Source organism: Macrosteles quadrilineatus, unplaced genomic scaffold (genome assembly GCF_028750875.1).
Source record: "Macrosteles quadrilineatus isolate MER2022 unplaced genomic scaffold, UCM_ALF_1.0 Scaffold_7__1_contigs__length_78375512, whole genome shotgun sequence".
NCBI classification, from domain to species: domain Eukaryota; kingdom Metazoa; phylum Arthropoda; class Insecta; order Hemiptera; family Cicadellidae; genus Macrosteles; species Macrosteles quadrilineatus.
This window is the reverse complement of record NW_026542600.1, coordinates 90,296-118,252: the sequence shown is the minus strand read 5'-3', so window position 1 is coordinate 118,252 and position 27,957 is coordinate 90,296. Positions and strand designations below refer to the sequence as shown.

At 34.0% G+C, this 27,957-nt stretch overlaps 1 protein-coding gene across 1 annotated transcript; it reads left to right on the top strand.

Moving 5' to 3' along the window:
• Positions 1 to 221: 221 nt before the first annotated feature.
• LOC128998629 (mucin-2-like) lies at positions 222 to 27,957 on the top strand. The gene is made up of 2 exons (XM_054424849.1): positions 222 to 279; positions 25,226 to 27,957. Exon 2 carries the CDS (start codon positions 25,238 to 25,240, stop codon positions 26,867 to 26,869), a length of 1,632 nt encoding a protein of 543 aa, XP_054280824.1. The 5' UTR covers positions 222 to 279; positions 25,226 to 25,237; the 3' UTR covers positions 26,870 to 27,957.

Here is a 27,957-nt window from a genome sequence, read left to right as displayed (position 1 = left end):
TCTGATTAAGAAAACTATTCAACCTCTTTAACAAGGTTTATACATTAATTTGACCTCAATATTCAACTATTTATCGTAAAGTAGTTGGGTTGAATGTAGCGGCTCTATTGGAGAGAAGGGGACAGAAGAACACCTGGTATTCAAGGCTACATTAAAGTTGAATAACTCACTATATTAACCAAGCAATGTCTTCTCTTATTCAACATTGGAACCATCAGCTTGAGGTTGAGCTCTGTATGTTTGCCTTGCGTCTGGACACCTAGCTTCTATGCTGTAAAGGTAAGTAAAAAAGAAGTAATATTTTTCATTCATATTACACCCATTTATCAATACTCCTGATACTTGATTTAATATTGCAATTTTTTTTAAGTCGTAATAGTTGTTGAGAGATTGAGTTACTGTAAGTTGAGCCGCAATTATAATTTTTTTATTGAGAGTATGTTATGTATATGATATAAATAAATAATTGTTAACTCTTGCTTTTTTAAAGTTGAAAAATATTAATAACAACTAAATCCACAAAAGACATACCTATGGACTTTTAATTGTAACTCTAGCTATCTAAATAGATTGGATATACACTTCCAAAGACCAGAACTAAATCAATACAAATAATTTCTTGGATCTGTGCATCATCAATTCTATCTTTTTACTGTATACCTTGGATAATACATTTTAATAATGTTCATTTCCTTATTTCACATCACAGTGTATCGTCCTAAATACGTAGATTTAGATAGGAATTTAAAATAACAATAGTGATCGTTCAGAATTATGCTTAAACTTAAACAAGATGATCCAGGCAAAGAATATTACCAAATTTTAAACTTTATTGTTCAGTATTACCATTACCTTCGATCAATTATTATTGCCAAAAAATATTCCGAATTTGCATCCAAAATATCACCATAATTTAATCGTCATACATGTTATATGAAAAGTTTAAAATGAATCAGTGTCACAGACTTACAGTTATATTTGCTTTAAACAAAATATTTTACAGTGAACAGTTATTAAAAAATTATTCATTACAAAAAAAGAAAGATAATAGTTTGAATTTTCAAAAATGAAACTATAATTACGATAAATTTGGCATTATATTTCAAAGTAGACCTCTCAAAAACAATAAAAAGTATTGTCTGTTCTTTAAGTACGTACTGTTTTTTACTTAAATAATTATTGACTGTGTTCAATGGGCTGTATTTTATACATATACAAAAACATTTGTATATATGTCAAATATTGATTAATGATTTCTAGCCAAGACAATCAATAAAAATTTGAAATTTTTGTTTACATCTTTAGTTAGTGTTTATATATCTCTTTACTGAGTATACAATACTATCTTAACCAGAATAAATATTATTTGTCGGAAATATGATATATTTTTATTTTTATAGTTACTGTAAATATTGCTTACTATAAAATCCAAATTTTGAGCTTTTACTATATATTTATTGTTCATGGTTTTATAGGTCCGTGAAGTTGGCGTACCCATATTAGCGTATCCACTTTTGATCATACCAATCGTTAGTTCATCGTTAGTTCTCGATAGTTCCCAAATTTTTTCGTTAGTTCTCAAAAAATAAAAAAGTTATAGCCGATTATAAGTGGGTACGCTAACTTCACACTTCCGGGTTCTAGCACGCGCCGTTTTCTGAGGAGAAATGTTTACATCTATATACCAATCGTTAGTTCTTCGTTAGTCCTCGATAGTTCCCAAATTTTTTCGTTAGTTCTCAAAAAATAAAAAAGTTATGAGGCATACAAAGTGGGTACGCTAACTTCACAATTGTACAATTTCCAGCGGGAACAGTTTTTTTACTATAAATGCCTATATCTATATACCAATCGTTAGTTCTTCGTTAGTTCTCGATAGTTCTCCAAAATTAACGTTAGTTCTCAAAAAATAAAAAAGTTACGAAGCATACAAAGTGGGTACGCTAACTTCACAATTGTACAATTTCCAGCGGGCACAGTTTTTTTACTATAAATGCCTATATCTATATACCAATCGTTAGTTCTTCGTTAGTTCTCGATAGTTCTCCAATATTTACGTTAGTTCTCAAAAAATAAAAAAGTTAAGAGGCATACAAAGTGGGTACGCCAACTTCACAATTATAGAATTTCCAGCGGGCACAGTTTTTTTTACTATAAATACCTATATCTATATACCAATCGTTAGTTCTTCGTTAGTTCTCGATAGTTCTCCAATATTTACGTTAGTTCTCAAAAAATAAGAAAGTTAAGAGGCATACAAAGTGGGTACGCTAACTTCACAATTGTACAATTTCCAGCGGGAACAGTTTTTTTACTATAAATGCCTATATCTATATACCAATCGTTAGTTCTTCGTTAGTTCTCGATAGTTCTCCAAAATTAACGTTAGTTCTCAAAAAATAAAAAAGTTACGAAGCATAAAAAGTGGGTACGCCAACTTCACAGTTATAGAATTTCCAGCGGGCACAGTTTTTTTACTATAAATGCCTATATCTATATACCAATCGTTAGTTCTTCGTTAGTTCTCGATAGTTCTCCAATATTTACGTTAGTTCTCAAAAAATAAAAAAGTTAAGAGGCATACAAAGTGGGTACGCACACTTCACAATTATAGAATTTCCAGCGGGCACAGTTTTTTTACTATAAATACCTATATCTATATACCAATTGTTAGTTCTTCGTTAGTTCTCGATAGTTCTACAATATTTACGTTAGTTCTCAAAAAATAAAAAAGTTACGAGGCATACAAAGTGGGTACGCTAACTTCACAACTATAGAATTTCCAGCAGGCACAGTTTTTTTACTATAAATACTTATATCTATATACCAATCGTTAGTTCTTCGTTAGTTCTCGATAGTTCTGTAATATTTACGTTAGTTCTCAAAAAAATAAAAAAGTTACGAGGCGTACAAAGTGAGTACGCTGACTTCAAATTTATAAAATTTCCAGCGGGCACCGTTTTCCGACTAAAAACGCTTAAATCTATATACCAATTTTTAGTTCCATGGATTGTAATTTGATTCATCTTCTCACAATGAAAATCAAAGTAACACTGACTTTAGAATAACTATCACATTATGATTCTCTCGAAGAGAAAGGATTGCTTATCAGTTCCAGGATAGCGCTTATCTGTGATATCCGCAATAGTAGTTGCAGGTGTCACTCGGTTAGATTAACAGTTGAATATGTTCAGTTAATTAGAACATCCAAAAAAGACAACGCTTCCAAAAATTGGTTTTAGATAAGCAATGAAATCATATTTATACCTACTTAGTTGTGTGAAAAAGTGCATTTTATAAAAAGTCCATCATGGAAACAAAATAAACTATCCATCAAAATGAAAACCAGAGTCTGCTAAGTAAAATGGTATAAAGTAATTTATAAGCAGTGATTATTTGAATTGGATTAAGCAGATAAAATATGTACGATCAAAGAACTTCTGTTTGGTTAATTAAACTAATCGTTTGTATTGTTTGTATTTGTTTGTGTTCGGTATTAGTATTATAAAATTACATCATTAAACGTAACACGTTACGAGTGACAGTTGCACGGATCGAGACTGGAAGGTCATACGGACTTGAACAAACTGGAGACTGGAGTAGTGGATGGAATAAATGTGTACAACACATTACTAGCATGGCGTATTGGGTATGGCGGGGTCGAGACAATATTTATTTAGTTGTATAGTAGTATACTGTAAGCATTTTTCGTTGAATGAAGGTGCGCGCTGGAAATCAGAAGCATTAAATAAGTTTATCTATTGATTATTGGCTATACGTATATTTATTTAATTTTTGTAGAACTAACAAAATAAATGAGTGAGCCCATCTTACGATTAATATTAAGATATAGGCACTTTTAGTCAGACAAGGGTGCACGCTAGGAATGATTTGGGTTTGAGGTTGGCATAACCACGTTTAAGACCTTATTGCCTTTTTATTTTTTAAGAACTAGTAATAATATTGGGGAACTAACACGACATAACGAAGAACTAAAAATTGGTAAATAGATATAAGCGTTTTTAGTCAGAAAACGGTGCCGCAGGAAATTTTATAAATTTGAAGTCAGCGTACTCACTTTGTACGCCTCGTAACTTTTTTATTTTTTTGAGAACTAACGTAAATATTACAGAACTATCGAGAACTAACGAAGACCTAACGATTGGTATATAGATATAGGCATTTATAGTCAGAAAAAGGTGCCCGCTGGAAATTGTATAATTGTGAAATTAGCGAACCCTCTTTGTATGCCTCGTAACTTTTTTTATTTTTTGAGAACTAACGTAAATATTGGAGAACTATCGAGAACTAACGAAGAACTAACGATTGGTATATAGATACAGGCATTTATAGTCAGTAAACAGTGCCCGCTGGAAATTCTATAGTTGTGAAGTTGGCGTACCCACTTTTTATGCTTCGTAACTTTTTTATTTTTTGAGAACTAACGTTAATTTTAGAGAACTATCGAGAACTAACGAAGAACTAACGATTGGTATATAGATATAGGTATTTATAGTAAAAAAACTGTGCCCGCTGGAAATTCTATAATTGTGAAGTGTGCGTACCCACTTTGTATGCCTCTTAACTTTTTTATTTTTTGAGAACTAACGTAAATATTGGAGAACTATCGAGAACTAACGAAGAACTAACGATTGGTATATAGATATAGGCATTTATAGTAAAAAAAACTGTGCCCGCTGGAAATTCTATAACTGTGAAGTTGGCGTACCCACTTTTTATGCTTCGTAACTTTTTTATTTTTTGAGAACTAACGTTAATTTTGGAGAACTATCGAGAACTAACGAAGAACTAACGATTGGTATATAGATATAGGTATTTATAGTAAAAAAACTGTGCCCGCTGGAAATTCTATAATTGTGAAGTGTGCGTACCCACTTTGTATGCCTCTTAACTTTTTTATTTTTTGAGAACTAACGTAAATATTGGAGAACTATCGAGAACTAACGAAGAACTAACGATTGGTATATAGATATAGGCATTTATAGTAAAAAAACTGTGCCCGCTGGAAATTCTATAACTGTGAAGTTGGCGTACCCACTTTTTATGCTTCGTAACTTTTTTATTTTTTGAGAACTAACGTTAATTTTGGAGAACTATCGAGAACTAACGAAGAACTAACGATTGGTATATAGATATAGGCATTTATAGTAAAAAAAACTGTTCCCGCTGGAAATTGTACAATTGTGAAGTTAGCGTACCCACTTTGTATGCCTCTTAACTTTTTTATATTTGAGAACTAACGTTAATATTGGAGAACTATCGAGAACTAACGAAGAACTAACGATTGGTATATAGATATAGTCATTTATAGTAAAAAAACTGTGCCCGCTGGAAATTCTATAACTGTGAAGTTGGCATACCCACTTTTTATGCTTCGTAAGTTTTTTATTTTTTGAGAACTAACGTTAATTTTGGAGAACTATCGAGAACTAACAAAGAACTAACGATTGGTATATAGATATAGGCATTTATAGTAAAAAAACTGTTCCCGCTGGAAATTGCACAATTGTGAAGTTAGCGTACCCACTTTGTATGCCTCATAACTTTTTTATTTTTTGAGAACTAACGAAAAAATTTGGGAACTATCGAGGACTAACGAAGAACTAACGATTGGTATATAGATGTAAACATTTCTCCTCAGAAAACGGCGCGTGCTAGAACCCGGAAGTGTGAAGTTAGCGTACCCACTTATAATCGGCTATAACTTTTTTATTTTTTGAGAACTAACGAAAAAATTTGGGTACTATCGAGAACTAACGATGAACTAACGATTGGTATGATCAAAAGTGGATACGCTAATATGGGTACGCCAACTTCACGGACCTTGGTTTTATATTGCAAGATGTCAACTTAAGAATGTATATTCCTATACTATTTAACAGCTTTGGTAGGGTATGCACCTCATTTGGTGCTACATACAAAAACTGTTTTTACTGTCCAAAAAAACGTTTTAAACTGGAGGAACGTTTTGAATTGCTCAGCTGTTTATGAACATAATTTTACCAGCCTGAGTTTTGATTATTTACAAAGTCTGTGTCATTTTATATGGAAACTTGTTCATTAGTGACATAGGCATGTCGCAGAAGTCATTCGATATTGTGTGATGTCATGCTGGATCAATGAATCGTCATACTTTTACTGAAATCGTCACGTCAACCATTCATTTTAACCTTCAGAGAGGTCAAAGATTAAGTTTGTGTGAATTTAGTAGTAGCTTTGAGATCTACTAGTTATGCTATCTTTGGGTTTAGTGGAACAAATTTTTGTGAAGAAGCAGCTAGTTGTATGGCTTTTCACAATCAAAAAAGTACGCCTAATTTGTAGGGTAGTGTAGTATCGAAGTTTTTACTTTCATTGTTGTCATTTTCCGTTTTCATTTTTGCAAAGGTAGTAATTTTTAATGCTTTTGGCCACACTACTCCAAATGGACTTTCACAAATGAATTTAGTGCGGAAACCAGCTGTTTGCCGCCTGCTTAATCAAATGGGGTTTCCGGACACCAGCTGATTATAATTATTGTTTGTTATTGAACACCTCATAGGCCTTACCTTATAAAGGCCTTACACATAAACATAAATCTTTCACAATATTTAAATGAAACTTAATTCCACTGATAAAAACCACAAACAATTTTTGTACTAAGTAGTGTAGTATTGTAAATGGCAGTGAGTGGTTCTAAACAAAAACAGAACCTCTCTCAGAGAAGATGTGATTATTAAGGCCTTAAGTCATTTGGAACATTTAACATATTTTGACATTTGTATTGTTAGTTTTGGGTAGTATGATGGAAAATGTGTTTACCGTACTCGTCTGGTAAACAACTATTTTCTAGACTAGTAACTTAAAATGCTATTGTGTTGGATCAAATAAAGGGTAAAACTAATTTTAAAGAATTCTGCTAGAAAGAGATATATAAATTATACCCTTTAAAATTATATTAACTTTCACGATTATTCCATCCAAGCATATTATATCTATAAAGTATACATTGAAGCTAAACATTGTTGCTAAGTTTTTTTTTTTATGGAATGTTGGCCAGCTTGTGCTATCAGACATAGATAGTCGCAACTCACGCCCCTTACAGCTGATATTTAAACTCTGTGTAAAGTTAACAATGTATCATCATCTGCACATTTACTTTTAACTGATAGCCAACTAAACAAATTCAATAATATGTAATTTAAAAAACAAAACCGCAATGTAAACTTGTTTAATCAATTCTGTGAAATCTTTGGTTTTATTCTAATATCTGGTTTAGCTTATACTATGATTGTTTCTTTTAATTTTACATAAGTTCTTACTTTTTCCTATCGAGAAAGCTTATACAGGCAATTGTGCCAAAGAGTATGGCTGAATAATTACCGTATATCCTACATTAAATGTGGCCAGCATTAAATTTTAAAAGGTTTTAACTAGGAGTACAAACGTTGACGTTTCATTTTAATATTGGTACATTTGTCACAACCCAGCCCGGGAAAGATAGCATAAGAATACCCCTGTTGCACCGAACCTGCCTGCAGACTAGCGTTCTTATAGATTTGTAACGATTCTCCAAAGACTGACGAGTTCAAAAAGGTTTATAAAAAATTGTTTTAGATCCTTGCTCGGTTTGGATAACATTGGCTGAGTACACTGTATATACTTAACATTCAATAGTTTTATTAGGCCTTTTAGTTTTCACTAGGCTACATAGGTTTGTTACTACAGGAGCACAAAAGATAGATTTTTATCGATAATTGTTAAGAACCAAAACAAATTTATTTTTTTATCTAAAACTGCCAGACACAATAAGCTAAGTCTGTATGTGACCTAAAGACAGCTAAGCACTATTAATAGAATAGGCAATTAAAAAACTACTGCAATGATAGGATAATGCAATCAGCTGGTCTTGAACCAGCAAACATCTGGCCAATCTGCCCGAAGCTACTGGTCACCATGTAATCCTGTTTCTACACGTATCCATAAACAAACAAACAGCAATTGAATGAAAGAACCTATTTTATCCGGTTACCTCCGACATCCAAAGCTACTTGTAGGATATTCAACGGACGATTTTGGCAAGAGGTCATGGTTGAGAGTTGATAACAGATGATTTGCAGTCTCATAAATATTGTATTGAGACTCGACGCTTGTCTCATATGAGTCTGAGGGTCGACGGTTCAGACCCCGCAGGATCACTTACAGTTGTATTAATCCGATTTCCACGAAAAGTGAGCTACTTGAATACATTCATTCAGACCAATTCCAAGACCATCAAATATATTTTGAGCCTTAATTAATTTCCTAGTCAATCAAAGCTTTCAGACTTCAAATGGAACAGGTTTTATGTGAAATGAGTCTAGCAGTTTTGGAACAGCCGTTTCAAAGATTTTTTTAAATGTAGTAAAATACGTTCTGCAACGGATTTTCTCAGTTAGTTAAAGCTGTAAATAACAAAACTGGGAACAACAGTTAAAAATAACATAAATATTTTTGATCCCGAATTTGTGTTTCATGCTATCACCGTTCTAGTTTAGAATACCTACATTTTATTATTTTTTATGGAATCAATATAAAACGAAAGTGAGATAAAAAAAACTTGCTCCTACTTTTAGATTTTTTATTAAAACGACGCTAATTCATTTCAATGTTTTACAATATATTGTATCACACTATGCACGTATATCACATTTACAATATATTGTATCAGACCTAATCACACTATGCACGTAAGGTAAATCACATAAAAGTATTGAATTTTACAAAATAATTTGTGACAAAATCTCATGCAGCCTACGTAATGTTTAACAGTTAATGATACAAACATTATCTACATAGTCTTTATCAAAGTCGGGCGGGAACCATAAATTAAATTAGCATATTTATATCCAGACTGCAATGACGTATCAGTGGCGAAATGTACACGATTATTTTCTCAAATTTAAACAACTTTATGACGTATTTCCTGTTGATAAATAAGTCTGCTCATTTCCTCCATGATTAAAAGGAAATGCGTTTATCTTCTAATAAAAAATTAGGATTTACTTATTCAAGTATTCCTAACTTTTTAAAATTACATGAAAACAAGAACCAAATTTTTTTTAATTTCAAATCTATAAATTGAAATTATTTGATTAGAAAACGAGCTGAAAGCACTGGAAAACTATTAGTAAACTAATTTTACAAACAAAAAGTGATTTTAAAAAAATCATGAAAAGGGGTCTTGCACTTATTAAACACAAATTTAAATCTGTGACCTAGAGAAAATCCCGTAACTAAGCCTAATGTAAATCGGACTAAAAATAATACAAAACATAATGAATTATAAAATATAATATATGCATAATTCCCCATATAAGGAATATTAGTGGCGTTTACCTAAGACTTTACCGTCTTGGTGTACTTAATATTTTCTATTATTTCAAAAGAAGATAAAATATTACGTAGACTGTGTCATAGTTTTTATTACTCGAGTAGTTCTTAGTAAATTTCATAAAGGTATCTTTAATAGTTTTAGCGATATAAAGTTTAAACACTTTAAAATGAAATGACGTATATCTCACTGAAGCGTTAAACATTGTTATTGGTGATTTTCGTTTTATTTTTACCTATAAAATCACTTCCCGGAGTTTGGCTGTTTACGTGCGGAACACCCTGTATATTTTGCTATTTCCTTAGTGTTTGACTGTGTTTCTATCATAAATACTGACAATAGACGTAGGAAAGAAAGACACCTTTATAACAATATATCTTTCTACTAGAACCTACGACGGGTCCTGTTTGGAATTTATTTCCTTTTGTTTAATTGCGTATTACGTTGCATGCTTTAGTTATTTCCATACATAAAGTACACATATTGATTTTGTACTCATTGAGCTGTCTAAAATACTAAAATATCGGTTAATGTTTTAATTAGGGGTTTTCGTAGGGGATCCAGTGTTACTAGCCAACACCTGTGTAGAATTACGAGATATTTTGGATCACATATTCAATTGTTTCCAGACGAGAAGTTTATTTATAATTCACCAACATTATTTAAAGTCAGTAAATAAATAAACGTACGGATAACAAAACCACTGATTTCTGAGAGTCAATGAATTGTCAAATGTTTACAGATTCCTGTTGGTGTTACTTGAGTCAAATCAAACTACCCTTGGTGTTTGTTAGAGATTATTTGGAAGTTTCTCGCTTGCACGGACAATATAGCAGTGATAAGTAACTTCAGGCAAATGGTGACGGTGAAATCTTGATAATTTGACGCCAAATGAATAAATAAGTGCTCCTGTATATTTAGGCCTACAATGGAGCATAAAAAAGTTGTGAAAATTTACTGTCACAGTTAGACCTCGCATTGTAGTACCTTAATGATATGTTTGTAAGATATTTGATAACTTAGTGAAGAGGTTTCTCAAATTCAGTGAAAGTTCACACTTATAACACATAATTTATTTTCTTCAAAATTGAACCCGAAGCAGTAGACTATGAACCCACGCGTTACGGAATTATCGATAATATATCAACGATATATCGATATATCGATAATATAACCACAAAGTATGGATAATATATCGGTTTAAAATTGGCGATTGGTGGGACCCCCGACATTCATTTGAGACGGGTACAAAATAAAACACGAATATGTTACTTCAAAATATGCATGTCATGTTCTGTACATATCGTATAAAAAGTCATCAATAGAACAAGAAAAATACACTTTATATGACCACAAGTCTGACCCAAAAAGTAAAAATTCAAGTGTGAGTCGAGAAATCACGAAGAGGAGCAAATTTCTTTAGGTATTAATCGTTTTGTAATTTACTTGTAATAATTCCGTTTCCCTCCATATCTAATACAAATTGCTAAAATAGGATGTTAGTCTTATCCTCGTAACCAAACAGATTTTTAACGATTATTTAAAATCATTTGTAATAACTGGTTATAATTTCGCCGATTTTTACTTTTAAAATCACAGCTGTCAACCTAAACTAAGACACCGAACAAATAACTTACTTAACTAAAAAACTACTATAATGTACTGCTTTTAAAGAAAGCTAGTTTTATGACAGGTAATTCTAACATAAACTTAATTAGGTACGATATAGTTAGCTCGTGGTGTAGTACAGCACATGGTTATTTAAATTTTAAAAACACAAAACCTGCTGTTAATAAAACCACATTGGTAATTCATAGATACCACAACTGTCATGATTTGAGTGGCTAGCAGCACTTTCTCACGCTCAAGACCGGGACCAATAATGTAGTTGGTGTCAGTGTTATATTTGTCATGGCCCTACATGTCACAATGCTAGACACCACTATAGTCACCACCAGTCTCACCAAGGGGTGTCACGTGATAAAGAGTGGATTATCGCCATATAAATACTAGTGTTGACCAGATGAGATGTCACTGTGGTCAGTTACAGCCTATAACAATGCTAGACACCACTATAGTCACCACCAGTCTCACCAAGGGGTGTCACGTGATAAAGAGTGGATTATCACCATATAAATACTAGTGTTGACCAGATGAGATGTCACTGTGGTCAGTTACAGCCTATAACAATGCTAGACACCACTATAGTCACCACCAGTCTCACCAAGGGATGTCACGTGATAAAGAGTGGCTTATCACCATATAAATACTAGTGTTTGACCAGGTGAGACCTCACTGTGGTCAGTTACAGCCTCTAACTATGCTAGACACCACTATAGTCACCACCAGGCTCACCAAGGGGTGTCACGTGATAAAGAGTGGCTTATCACCATATAAATACTAGTGTTTGACCAGGTGAGACCTCACTGTGGTCAGTTACAGCCTCTAACTATGCTAGACACCACTATAGTCACCACCAGTCTCACCAAGGGATGTCACGTGATAAAGAGTGGCTTATCACCATATAAATACTAGTGTTTGACCAGGTGAGACCTCACTGTGGTCAGTTACAGCCTCTAACTATGCTAGACACCACTATAGTCATCACCAGTCTCACCAAGGGGTGTCACGTGATAAAGAGTGGCTTATCACCATATAAATACTAGTGTTTGACCAGGTGAGACCTCACTGTGGTCAGTTACAGCCTCTAACTATGCTAGACACCACTATAGTCACCACCAGGCTCACCAAGGGGTGTCACGTGATAAAGAGTGGCTTATCACCATATAAATACTAGTGTTTGACCAGATGAGACCTCACTGTGGTTACAGCCTCTGACTATGCTAGACACCACTATAGTCATCACCAGTCTCACCAAGGGGTGTCACGTGATAAAGAGTGACTTATCACCATATAAATACTAGTGTTTGACCAGGTGAGACCTCACTGTGGTCAGTTACAGCCTCTAACTATGCTAGACACCACTATAGTCACCACCAGTCTCACCAAGGGGTGTCACGTGATAAAGAGTGGCTTATCACCATATAAATACTAGTGTTTGACCAGGTGAGACCTCACTGTGGTTACAGCCTCTGACTATGCTAGACACCACTATAGTCATCACCAGTCTCACCAAGGGGTGTCACGTGATAAAGAGTGGCTTATCACCATATAAATACTAGTGTTTGACCAGGTGAGACCTCACTGTGGTCAGTTACAGCCTCTAACTATGCTAGACACCACTATAGTCACCACCAGGCTCACCAAGGGATGTCACGTGATAAAGAGTGGCTTATCACCATATAAATACTAGTGTTTGACCAGGTGAGACCTCACTGTGGTCAGTTACAGCCTCTAACTATGCTAGACACCACTATAGTCACCACCAGGCTCACCAAGGGGTGTCACGTGATAAAGAGTGGCTTATCACCATATAAATACTAGTGTTTGACCAGGTGAGACCTCACTGTGGTCAGTTACAGCCTCTAACTATGCTAGACACCACTATAGTCACCACCAGGCTCACCAAGGGGTGTCACGTGATAAAGAGTGGCTTATCACCATATAAATACTAGTGTTTGACCAGGTGAGACCTCACTGTGGTCAGTTACAGCCTCTAACTATGCTAGACACCACTATAGTCACCACCAGGCTCACCAAGGGGTGTCACGTGATAAAGAGTGGCTTATCACCATATAAATACTAGTGTTTGACCAGGTGAGACCTCACTGTGGTTACAGCCTCTGACTATGCTAGACACCACTATAGTCATCACCAGGCTCACCAAGGGGTGTCACGTGATAAAGAGTGGCTTATCACCATATAAATACTAGTGTTTGACCAGGTGAGACCTCACTGTGGTCAGTTACAGCCTCTAACTATGCTAGACACCACTATAGTCACCACCAGTCTCACCAAGGGGTGTCACGTGATAAAGAGTGGCTTATCACCATATAAATACTAGTGTTTGACCAGGTGAGACCTCACTGTGGTCAGTTACAGCCTCTAACTATGCTAGACACCACTATAGTCATCACCAGGCTCACCAAGGGGTGTCACGTGATAAAGAGTGGCTTATCACCATATAAATACTAGTGTTTGACCAGATGAGACCTCACTGTGGTTACAGCCTCTAACTATGCTAGACACCACTATAGTCACCACCAGTCTCACCAAGGGGTGTCACGTGATAAAGAGTGGCTTATCACCATATAAATACTAGTGTTTGACCAGGTGAGACCTCACTGTGGTCAGTTACAGCCTATAACAATGCTAGACACCACTATAGTCACCACCAGTCTCACCAAGGGGTGTCACGTGATAAAGAGTGGCTTATCACCATATAAATACTAGTGTTTGACCAGGTGAGACCTCACTGTGGTCAGTTACAGCCTCTAACTATGCTAGACACCACTATAGTCATCACCAGTCTCACCAAGGGGTGTCACGTGATAAAGAGTGGCTTATCACCATATAAATACTAGTGTTTGACCAGGTGAGACCTCACTGTGGTCAGTTACAGCCTCTAACTATGCTAGACACCACTATAGTCACCACCAGGCTCACCAAGGGGTGTCACGTGATAAAGAGTGGCTTATCACCATATAAATACTAGTGTTTGACCAGGTGAGACCTCACTGTGGTCAGTTACAGCCTCTAACTATGCTAGACACCACTATAGTCACCACCAGTCTCACCAAGGGGTGTCACGTGATAAAGAGTGGATTATCACCATATAAATACTAGTGTTTGACCAGATGAGACCTCACTGTGGTCAGTTACAGCCTCTAACTATGCTAGACACCACTATAGTCACCACCAGGCTCACCAAGGGGTGTCACGTGATAAAGAGTGGCTTATCACCATATAAATACTAGTGTTTGACCAGATGAGACCTCACTGTGGTTACAGCCTCTGACTATGCTAGACACCACTATAGTCATCACCAGTCTCACCAAGGGGTGTCACGTGATAAAGAGTGGATTATCACCATATAAATACTAGTGTTTGACCAGGTGAGACCTCACTGTGGTCAGTTACAGCCTCTAACTATGCTAGACACCACTATAGTCACCACCAGGCTCACCAAGGGGTGTCACGTGATAAAGAGTGGCTTATCACCATATAAATACTAGTGTTTGACCAGATGAGACCTCACTGTGGTCAGTTACAGCCTCTAACTATGCTAGACACCACTATAGTCATCACCAGTCTCACCAAGGGGTGTCACGTGATAAAGAGTGGCTTATCACCATATAAATACTAGTGTTTGACCAGGTGAGACCTCACTGTGGTCAGTTACAGCCTCTAACTATGCTAGACACCACTATAGTCACCACCAGTCTCACCAAGGGGTGTCACGTGATAAAGAGTGGATTATCACCATATAAATACTAGTGTTTGACCAGGTGAGACCTCACTGTGGTCAGTTACAGCCTCTAACTATGCTAGACACCACTATAGTCACCACCAGTCTCACCAAGGGGTGTCACGTGATAAAGAGTGGATTATCACCATATAAATACTAGTGTTTGACCAGGTGAGACCTCACTGTGGTCAGTTACAGCCTCTGACTATGCTAGACACCACTATAGTCACCACCAGGCTCACCAAGGGGTGTCACGTGATAAAGAGTGGCTTATCACCATATAAATACTAGTGTTGACCAGGTGAGACCTCACTGTGGTCAGTTACAGCCTCTAACTATGCTAGACACCACTATAGTCACCACCAGGCTCACCAAGGGGTGTCACGTGATAAAGAGTGGCTTATCACCATATAAATACTAGTGTTTGACCGAGCGAGTATGAGTAGTTGAGTGTGAGCCGGCGTTCTGAGTGTAGGCAAGCTCTTGGATATACGATCGGATTTTTGGTTACACCCTGTAAGTTTTCAAGTTATTAAGAAAAATCTTAATTTAACATGCAACTCTAATGAAAAATCTATTGAAATTGAAAAGCTTTTTTTAAGAGAAAAGTATGTACCAAGAATTTTTTTCTTGCTACATTTTATTTCTAATCTAACATATTCACCCATATAATTGTATTATTACATTAATTTAACTTAAGTTGTTGATGTTTTATTTTTTTTAAGGTGAAATAATGAATTTTTTATTTCTGTTTATTTATTTGGATTTAATATATATTACTGATTGGGTAGAATGCTGTTTGTCCAAATACAGTGTGATTTTTTGCGACAGATTTACATAGATTCGCCTATTAGGTCTGATGATGATTGGAGTGTCCAATCGAAATCGATTCCCACTTGCCATCTTTTATGTATATTTACTCTCTTGTGAGTTAACATTATAATCGTAAGGCAAATAAATGTAACAACATAACTGCTTGCAATATTAATTCAAGTAAACAGAGTATATTATATTTATTGTTAGTGGGAGATTTTACTGTTTTATAAAAGATACTGACGTTGTTGAGGGGTTTGAGCTGTGTTCCTTTAATTTCCTTGACGACAACTATTTTAGCAGTTTTATAAAGTTTAAAATTTAATTTCAAATTGAATCACTCACCAAATAAATAATTTGATTAACCGTACAATGTTTATGTTATGCTGTTTCAAATCGTGTTTTAGAAATCAGAAAGAAACAGGTGTTACCGAAAGTAATTGCTATGATTTGCATGTGTTGATTATAAATTTATTTAGGGTGTTTTTTCGTCATAGGCAACCCAAGTTTAATACTGATAGATAATTTTTAAGGACAAAACTAGCTAATAATTTAGAGGACATAGTCCTACAACCACAGCAAGCCTACCTAGACTTACACGATCATGTCACATTTGGTATCTCTGTTTTCTTTACTTCATTGCCGATCAGCTGATATGCATTGTTAGCTACTATGAAGTCTTGTTGGGAACTTATTGTGAATAAAACCCTACAAGTGTTTTCGCAAGTTCAAACAGTATGTAGCTTATAGTAAAACATTAAAAGTAAATCATTGGTTTAATTGCAAGAAATTTTAGAATTTATGTTTCCAGGTGTGATTCCTGTACAAAATAAATCAACTATTTATGGACTTATTAAATATTGATTACGTATTAAATTTTACCACGTCGAGTTTCAGAATTTATTAATTCACTGTAACATATGAAGGAAACAATGCAACAATGTATATCAGCTGTTCGGCAATCAAGTAAATGATACAGGGCTGCCAACTTATAAACTTCTTTTGTTCTTACAGTCTGTTGGCAATTGAAATTTTGGTTGCTTAAAAAACCCTGTATAATGTGTTCATAGATGATTATCGAACATAGGTTGGTACTATTTTTTGCTTAATATAATCACTAACCCCGTATAGACAACAACTACTTTCACGTTTTTACCCAATTATTAAACTATAAAAGGCATTTTATATCGGGACGTTTAATGTATTATACTCAAATGTAAATGTTAACTAGATAGAGCCTTAAAAGGTAGTTAGGGCTACACTTTCAATAATGTGTTATATACATAGGAACGTGTTGATGCAGATAAACTAGCCATGATGCTTATCTTTTGGAGAACGACAACTTGATCTCATAGGTTGTTGCTTTTGGTTTGTTTACATACATGATTTTTTTTCTTTTTTTCAATAACAACAATTAAATTAAGTTAATGAATAGCTCTACAGGACGTTGGTTCGGGGGTAGGTTGGTTCCGCATTTGCTACCTACACTAATCCGGGTCCCGTAGGGTGGGTTATAATCTGGTAGGTCAGTTCCGCATTTGACGGCTTCAACAATAGATCTCTTGAAATTGTAAAGATCAGTGAAGCGTACGAAAATGCCAGTCAACCGAAATAATCCATAAAAATAAGCAAGTTCTGAATGAGTTAAAGTTGAAGTAGCATGTTCCAGTTGTAACGATTTCTCTGGTTTTTTACCATAGCTGATGCAGATATTTCTTTCACCGATCCCAATCTTAAAGGGCGAAGATTATTATTGATTATTATTATATTGAAGATTATTATCCCAATCATTATTGCGAAGCCGCAATCTTAAAACTAAAAAAATCACATTACACCAGCTGCTGCTTAAATACGCTTATGTTACAAAATGCTAATAGCTCAGTTGGTAAATTAAACCTGTCACAGGAAAACTTTAAACTTTGTAACTTAGCATATTATAACAAATTAAAAATATAAATCAAAACTAGTGTACCTGTTGCTCGAAATAAAGCAGTTGTCTAGTACCGGCACTACAGAATCTATATTAAAACTAATAGTCATAATTTTCTATGAGTTTAAAAGACCCTATTAAAAGCGTATGCAACTAATGGAAATACATACGCATAGATACGCACAGATACGCGTATCTTTCACTCTCTCTTTCACTTGAGATATTCATAGTTTTAAACAGTTAATCTAAAGATATACTGTATCGCTCAATCAATGCCTTTGCTTGGAGAATTCAAGCATCTAGACCGCGTGCTATTCTGTGTGTTCATAGATTTTTTCATAACTATTATCACAACTAATCATATTGTGTACAGTAAATAGTCAAATCAGTATTATTACTAAGATCAATTTTGTTAACAGTTATGAAACAGGTGATTTTCTTACATCCTAAACCTAAAATATGTAGAGTTTGTATCATTAATATTCCGAATTTCGAATCGGATACAAGCGTATCCAATCTTTGGATATTTAACTTAAATTTGTTCAATATTCATTCTAAGTCGGCTTTTAGTGAGGCTAATTACCCTTGTCTAATGGAGTGTAACCCACCTTTGTCAATATAAATGCGGAAATAACCTACCTACTTAAGGGGCCCACCAGATTCAAATGCGGAACGAACCTACCCATTTATGGCCCTAGGGTAATTATCTGCGGAACTAACCTACCACCGTTGGTTCTACGCTTCGTTGTAGTAAAAATATCTTTCTGTGATTAATTAAATACAAATTAATTATAAAAACAAAGTATTATAATTGTTCAGTATCAGTGTATTTGTTAACTGAATAATAATATATGTTAGGATTTGATAATCTGATTTAGATTAGATTCCAAATATTTTCTACATTGATTCTCCGATCATAAATAAGTATAGTTTCCCTAACATTCACATTCCAATTTATAACAAAGATTTAACTTAACTTTAATTTTTTTAAGACTGGTAGAAAATATTAGACAGTGAATCAGTCTTGTTTTTCAGGTACGGAAATTCAGCTAAAATCATACTTTTAGACAACAAATTTCATATATGAATCTATCTAAGTTGCATAAGCTTTAATTGAACTAAACTTAGGTTAAATCTTAAACTAAATCATTAATTTAAAAAAAACAAAGTTCAAAATATGGTGAAGTTCTCGGCCTTTAATTGAATTCACCCCTAGGATTCAGCTCTGTATAGAGTTAATTTTTATCTGTATAAAGACATGTTGTGTTTTATCTATACACATTTCTTGTTGTTATCAATTTGACTCAGGTACACATAGATACCTTTAGACCACTAAAGCTTTTATTAGTGGACCTTTAGTCTGTTGTTCCAATTCTGGTGACTGATAGTGCAAATTTTAATTTCTTTAATTTTTATAGATACGAAAAAGCTCGTAAAAAACTGTTCATGGTTGTATCTTACAGTGTATACAATTAAATCAGCTAAATTTAATATACACATTGAGTTACTTACCAGCTGTACGTGCAACTCCAACATTTTCTTAGAGATCTTCACAGATCAATTTTTGAGGGAAGAACTCAGATGTTGTATGTAATCCTAAAAATTAATTCCCTTGGCCTGTGTTTGAGTATGCAACATTTTTTTTTAGTATCTTATAAAACCGTCTTACAAATAATACTCACGCACATAATAAAAGTAATTCTCAGCATTATTAAACGTAAACATCTTTGGATTAGGTAATTAAAAATAGCGTTTGTAAAATGTTATCTGGCTTTCGTGAAATTTTTGTATGATTTTAAACAAAAAAGATTGACATGGTAACTTTAAAATACTTCTGCAGACTAAGTGAACTTCCAATTTTAGGATTGGGATTTTAATAAAATATTTCCTAAAACTTGCCAGATTCATTCCATATTTAAATAACTTTAGATTTAACGAGTACTTAGGTTTGTTGCAACAGGGGAGGAAAAGTGTGATATAAAACATTAATAGTAGAGTATTTTTCATCAATTTTTTTAGCAAGACTGAACCTTTTGAAATTGGAATCTTCTTTGCCACATTATATTCCCGCTAAAAGAATTCCATTGCACATGGTATTTTTAACTTGGTTAGACTACAATAAATAACCGTGTGTACAGGCTTATCAGTAGGCCTAAATACTTCTCGTATCAATGAAATGGAACAATGTTTTCAAACGAAACTTGCTCGTTTAGCTATATTATTGTGTTATTCATGGACAAATCAATGTAGAATTTATGATTTACAATCGTGTAAAACTATTGTAAATAGTTTAAAAAAATATTCGTCTCCCAAACTAATGAAATTAACTTTCACGCGATTAATGTGTTTTTAGTTTGGATCACAAATCGGTTCGTAAAATCTATTTTATGAGAACCAGATGAAAATTTAAATCATACATACGTGAAAATTAATTATTAACTGGCTCAAAACTCTACACTGTGTTCCCCCAGGACAAAAAGTTCTTTACGTACGTTAATTTCGCTGAGAGTAATAATATTAATCAGTTATATATTATTATGAAATATTTAAACTTAAACTCAAGTTTGGTAAATGCTGTGACTTAAATGGGGATTTGAAGTGTATTATACAACAGAAAAGCTATGCGTTTATAGGTTATAACGTCAGGGTGTTTATATCGTTGTCATTCAGTTTTTCAGCAACGAATAACAAAATTACGCTTTTATTTTACACTCTTTTGGTGTGCCAGATCTTTTAGAACACTTGTCACAATATTTGCAATAAATATGAAAATGTTAAGTAAATATCTTGCATTTAAAACGAAAAATTTCATATTTTCTTTTAATTTAGCAATTTGAAATTTTTATAACAGCTGTTGATATTCATTTTTTTTTTGATGGTAAAATTACTTTGGTTATGAGATAAAAATTAGTGATGAACGTGAAAGCGATTATTCTGATTGTAGCAAGTAGGTAACACAAAACACCCCTAAAACACACATTCGAGCACGTGGGTAGAACACAAAACAATTATTTTTGGAATTATTTCTCATTTAATTAAAACTGAAATATGACTGTAATTAATACAGATCCTCTCTCCCGATTTTCTAAATTTTCAAATCCGCCAATGGCGTGCAACAATAATGGTGTCTCAGCTGATAGCAGGAACTTTGCCATTATCCAATACCGACCCCAGCCGTAGCCGTGAGACAGCAGACAACAGACAACGCACAGTTTAGTCATATGTCTTCAGCACTTTGGACAACAGTTGTCTGAGTCAGTGTTGCCAAACGGTATTTTCCGGGGATTTCGGCGGGTATTTTGATTTTACAGGTATTTTGGGGGATTTAATCTAAAGGTTACATATTTGTATTCCTCGTAATTTCTAAATTCGAATCATATTTTGAAAAATTGAAGAGTAAATTTAAACACTATTATATTGTTGCAAAATTATTTTAGCTTTACAACCTATGTAAAATAATCACACGGGTTTCTGTGATTAAAGTCAACAACATTACTAAAAACTGATTCAGTTATGTTATAATTATTCAAATATCTCAAACAACGGTTTAAGAACCTCGATTTCACGACAAATCTAAACGACGATATCCATCTGTAAAAACCATAGAAAGTCTCGAAAATTGAAAATTTCAAACAAACCTTGCCAAAAAATACAGTAATAAGATATTTGTTCAATTGACATCTAGAATACGTCTACGTGTTGAGCTCTCCGTCTTCATTATGTACGTACATTGCGTGTTTCTAGTATTCTCATGTTTGTTTACGCAACTTAAACGGACAGGAGTCAAATATCAACATTCCTCTAGAGCAAGACTTTCTATGTCCACGAAAGTGTTAACACTAAACCTCTGTGAGTCCGCTGGAAATCTGTTGATTCCAATCGCCAATAATTTCTCAAACTGTTTTTTTAATTAAAATAATGTTTAAGTTTTTGTTATAACTTATAGAAAATTGGGATGATGTGTAAAAATGCTAGTTGGAACAATCTAAAGTTACAACATACCATTTTAATCTAGGAAAATGTGTATGAATATACGTAAAATCTAAAATATCAAAACAACGTCGAAAAGGATTAATTTGGATGAAATCTCGCAACGTGTTTTTAAATGTATTTTCATAGAGGTGGAAACCCTTTCATCTGGCCAAAAAGTGATTGAATACATTTAATTACGTCATAGCGAGTTTCAGTGTCAACAGAAAACTAACCATTGACATTTTATGCACATTGTTGCCGTTTATAGCGTTGAGGAAATGTTTCCATGTCTTGCCCTGAACAACTGTTCACTTTTGGAGGAACACATTGATGTCGTGTTGGCTTTGATTAAATGTTATATCCAACCTCAAAACCTCAATCAAATTTAATCTGTCTCATTTTTGACTTGGGAAGTTTTCAACAATCCCTCAAGTGGCAATGGGAATTCCCCGGACGAGTGACGGACCTTCATTTCAATGTAATCCGTGTTATTTTCAAAAGATAACGACAACTTATCGGAGCGACGAGACATCTCAGTTGATAAGACGTTTGCGTGACTTATCAGTACGAGGGGACGAGGGTGTAGGGTTTGGACGGTGTCCCATTGAAACAGAAAGCACACGAAAGCATTTTTGTATCAAACTAGGTCGCTAACTTGGTAGGAAGCTTTCCTTGCTCATGAGAATCACGTATGGAAATCTTGGGACAGGAAAAAATCGGTTGAACAGTTTCGTCTATATAAAATTTGTCCCAGATGATCGGTATGGATATGAAATCATGAATTTAATTGAGAGCGATGATGCTGCCGAGCTCATCAGATCCCAGTACAGGACATAATGAAAGTCGATAACAATTAATTCCAAAACTAAATTAGGCTAACAAGTCCAAACTACAGTAGTACTTCAGTACTGGCACCCTCATTCAAGCATTCTTAGTTATATTATAGACCTCTGTTCAACTCATTTCAATAATTGTTTCTGTTCAATTTAGTCTTTTTTGCCAACGATATGCAAAAAAAATATTTATTTTTATTTAAATAATTATTTGTTTATTTTGTTATCTTGTCCGTGAAGTGGTGAGCAAAGAAGACTCTCACCACACAGCAGATGGACAGTCTTTGTGAGAATTTTTTTCCCTTTGTACATTTGTTCTTTGTTCTTAATAAAGGTGCTTACTTTTCAGTAGGTAAGAATAATTGTCCTATAGTAAGTTTGGTATTGAATTGGGGGAATGCCATACATTTAAACATTATGATTACATATTTTAAGGAGATTTGGAGCTTCAATTTAAATTTAATCTGAACTTTAAGTTATTTCAATTCAAATTTGAATTCAGTTTCATCCTAGGTAAATGATTTATAGTGTAAAGTTTATAAAGGCAGAGTTTGGACTACATATCCTATTCTGGAGAAGCATTGTACTGTGTTGACAGAGTGAAGTTTGTCCAGTAGGTCACTTCCATGACCTTTGGTTGGTTGTTATCAGCTATCTGATTTATTTGCAAGTCTTTGCTTTGTCATGAATCTCTTGCTTTAGCAGTTATTTGAACTTACTGATAAGACTGGGATAATGACAAATCATTGTAGACTTGTACAAGACATTTAGTTTAATGGTAAACTAATTGGTTCTAGAGCACAAGTGGAATGTCCCAATTTATTATTACGCTTCCCATGATTATCTTTTTACCGTTCAAAACGTCAATGATTAGTTTTAGTAATAAATCTGTATTCTCAAAAACAATAGAAAATTAATAAGGACATTTTATTTTATTTTACTACATGATTACCACATAAACATAACATTTTATTATTTTCAAACCCTTTCCAAACACAAAATATGTTTTCTAAACACAAGTTATTTTACCTATAAAATATTTTAATGTATTTTACAAGTGTGGTTGGATTTGTGATTTTCAATATACCTCCTAGTCAATAAAACTATTAAAAGGGCTAAGCAAACTTGTGAGAAGTGAAACAAATATTTGAAATGTCAAATGATGGTCTTTTAGAAGATTAACACATATTTAAAATTGCAAAAATACACGCAAATGTGTCGGATGTATTGCATTAATCCAGTTTTACAAAAATCTATAATTTAACTGTCAATTTCATCTCTTAAACACTAAGTTTTGACAATCTACTTTGACAGTGACTTTAAATTCTATAAGTTAAAAGATTTTAAATGTAGATGATTCAACTATTCAGGTACATTATTTCACAATTTCCCTACATGTGCAACAAAAAAATACAAAGAATATATTGGGAATAATAACAACTTCAAAGGTTTTATTTAACAATGGACAATCTAATTATGGCTTCCTCTCACTCTTCCAGAAGTATACAGGGGGACCCAGAACTTCCTGGCAAACACATCATAACAAAAACACTTAGTTATCTGTCAATCCACCTTTATGGGAATTTTCCAAAATTCTGATGTAGGTAATAAAATTGATTCAGTAATATGAACATTAGATATTTATATACAAATCAATTTCTGTAGGTGTATTTTTTTAGGCATATAGCATTTTTATGTTTGTAAGGGCAGGCCTGCTGTTTGTGGGTCAGAGAGATATTTGTCTCCCCTCCCCATTCCTTGCGGGAGAAATTTTCTTATCCTTACGCTCCTAACAAACCTAAATCCGCTTGTGCCAAAAGGTTGGTATGTGAAAAAAGTGATCAAAACCTGGTCTTTTCACCATATACCATTTTGTTAGAAAGCACCATTAATTGGTATTCTAATAAAAAATGGTATCTGGATACAGAATCGAACCAGAAACCTCCAGACATTGAGACATTGAGAAGTATTTTAGGCGAATGCTTCAGATTTGTCTAAAATATCTGATATTGAAAAAGAATGATTCAGCCTTTTGGACACAAATCCACTTGCCATTTAATAACAGATTTTGTTGTTGTCCCTGCTTCATATTCTAGGATGCTAGTTTTTAGCTCGGAACTGTTTTACACATTTCTTCAAACTAGTCCTAGAGGGTTGCAGCATTATCACAAAGATGAAATCCATAGGAGATTGATGGGATTCGATCTTGGGACCTCGGGCTAAAAGCCCCGTGCTCTATCACTAGACAGCTCGTCCCCATTTAATGACAGTAACCTGATATTCCTCAAAAGTATAGATGTGTTCATGATTTTTTACTGTTATCTTTCAATACGCTTTGTAAAGAAAACATTTTCCCCACTCCCAAAACCCCAAAATAAAACACTTTTCCCTGTTTTAACAATATCAACAGTAATCAGCTGAGTCACAGACATCATAAATCGGGGAGAAAAAACCAGATTAACTGAGCACATAGCTCAATGTTTGGCATTGCTAAAGTCTACAAAAATGTTGCTGCCATTTAAGCGTGGTCGGCAGAAATCTGTATTGTATTGTCAGCAAAGACTTTAACAGAAAAACAGGTATTCCATCAATACTGCAGCAGACCATCAAATTAGCTCTCCTATATGTACATACCATGTCCGTTATTTCCTATTGTTGTACAGTATTCAAGCAATGACAGTATTGTCTATTTAGATTGCAATTGACTCATATTTCTTCATCTGACATCTAACAAAGGTTTTAAATGTTTAACTATTAAATTTAAAAGCTGAAATTTGTGATGAGCAATTGAACTAGGTATGATTATCCTGTAAAACTATAAAAAAACATTGAGAAAAATTATCAATAAAAGTAAATGATGAAAATGTTGTGGAAACACTATCAAAATTCTCAAGATATTCTCTACTAGCTTAGTAACAAAGTTGAACATTTTTCAGATTGACACAAAGATGATAGGAGTGCTGCTGATCATGTTGTTGGCAGGTGTGAGTCGACCACTGGATGCCAACCCTCTGCATCGTCCTGCAGAGACAAATTTGCCAACACATTTATCTCTCATAGAAGACATTTTGGGGAAAAGAAATCGTGTTATACGAGAGGTAAATGATACAGAACCAGATAATGTCTCAGAATATCCCAGTTCATCCTCAGAACAAACATTTAGCGACACTACAGAATCCTATACTCAGACTTCTGAATCTTCTGAACCATGGCCTGAATCTCAGTTTTCTAAGGATACTAAAATCTCTAAAGAAACAACAACTCAGTCTATTGATTATCCCACGGAACAAGTAACTTTTCCTCAGATGTCATCAGGTGGAGGGGATGTAGAGTCAACAGAAAATACGCCTGAAGTATCACCTTCATCATTTAACCATTCACTACCTCCTTCAGATTCACAAAATACAGAATTGTCATCTCAAGTACCTCCAATGTCTTCTGAAGAACCTCAAATATCAAAAGGAATGTCACCTGAGCTTCCTCTAATAACTTCCACAGAGTCTCTCCCTTCAAAGGAATATACATCTGAACTCCCTGTTATGTCAACTGAGGAATCTCACTCATCCTCAGAATCTCCATCTGAACTTCCCATAGCATCTCCCAAAGTGTCATCTGAGCTTTCACAAGAAATTTCCACAACAATACCAGAGTCATCTTTAAATAATCAACTCTTAGGAGATTCTAACAAATCCGCAGAGGCTTCATCTGAAGCTCCACAATCTTCATTGGAACACATTTCAGGAGAATCAGAAGCATCGACTGAAAAAAATTCTTTTTACAATTCCTCACCAGAATATTCATCTGAAGAAAGCCAAACTGAAGTTCCTTACTCGTCTACAGAAGAAACTGTAAATCAAACATATTATCCAGAGATTTCATCAGAAGATCAAAGAACAGTAACAGAGACTACAACTGAGTCTAGTTCTTTTGAAGATCAATCGGTGCAACCCTCAACTGAACAATCCACTTTTCCACCTGAAATATCAACTGACTTTTCTCAAACTTCAGAGGACCCACTTACAGCAGAGAGTTTTGCTTCATCCAGTGGTTTGCCAACAATACCAACACCAACAACGCTGAATATCTCATTATCAACAATTTTCAGTTCATCAGAGAGTGCATCAACTGAAATTTTGTCTACAACAGAAATACCAGATAAAATTACCCTCTCAACGTCATCCTCAATTTCTACAACTGAACCTGCCTCAACTGAGAAAACTGAAACTTCACAACCATCCGTCGCCGAACAAGAAAATGTTGCTGCTCAATTATCAACTACTGAGGTAGCAAATACTCAGACTGAAACAGAAACACCACTTTTCACCCCTACAATAGAGCCTGAGAGTACGACACCGATATTTTCCTCATCAAAAGAACCTTTTACCGAACATCATTCAACTCCCTCGACTCTACCATCAACGACATCGGCCTTCACTGTCGGGTCTGTTCAATCTTCTCAGTCTATGTCTAGTCAAGATTTCACAACTCCTGCAAGTTCTGCGGGTTCTATCAGTAGGCTAAATGTTATCATTTTAACAACCCTACTCTTAGTAATAACCAGTACTGCATTTAAAAGATAGTTTAAAATGAGTTGTTTTGAAATGAGGTAAGCAATCAGGACAAAAAGGGTATTCAGAATTACTATTGTATCGTATTAGTTGAAGATCATCACATAAAATAACAGTTTTTGTATAGTTTTATTCATGTCAACATTTTAAATTACCTGCTGCTTTAAACAAAACCTAAGTAAATTAAATGTTCATACATGTTATTAACTGGGTGTTACTTTGTTCTCAGAAGAGAATAAATATTTGAATGAGATCTGATATGAAATATTAACCTTGTAGGTAGAACTTTTCTTATTAATTTATAAAAATTGTCCAACTTAACAATTGTGGTAACATAACACATGTCATAACACAAATCAAACATTTAGTAGAGTTATAGATGTTATAAGTATAAATAACCAGGTACAAAAATAAAATGATCTTATGACTGAATTAACATGTTTATTTAATTTTGTTTCTTTTGGTGAGTTTGCTTATATGACATCTATTAGACAATTACTTAATATTTTACATCATATATTTGTAATATAAAATTAAAGACTATTGACGTTTTGTTGTGTTAAAAATAAACCTTCTGAGCTAAACGTAATAGTTTTATGACAGTTTATATTCCTACAATTTTAATAAATCATCATTATGGAAGCAAATAGATTTGACTTCTAAAATGTATAAATAAAATTATGCACTATTTTTTTATGCCCAAGTTAAACTATATATAAAAATGTACAATGTCAGCCCAATACATTTAATGGGTGTTAGTTAGTATTATAACAAAGATTATTTGGTGTATTTCCCAGTGGCAAGAACTAGAATATTTATTATTGAACTGTTTTTACCTCAGCCTTTAACATCTTTCTGCAAGAACAAAGGCTAAGGTAACAACAGTTCAATAATAAATAAGTATTATAACAATAATAACGAAATGAGAATGTATAAATTATAAACAGACATAGTTTCCATTGCACATTTTGGTCTTGTATTTGGAATGATAAATAGTGTCATTCCTCATGTTTTTCACTTTTGTATTATAACAAGGCTGGATCATTAGTAGTATTAGTGAATGTTTTTATTTATTGATATGTTAATTGTGTATATGTATA

Bases quoted from the DNA above. Each gene is read 5' to 3' on its own strand.
- LOC128998629 (XM_054424849.1), top strand. From the start codon at position 25,238: ATGATAGGAGTGCTGCTGATCATGTTGTTGGCAGGTGTGAGTCGACCA.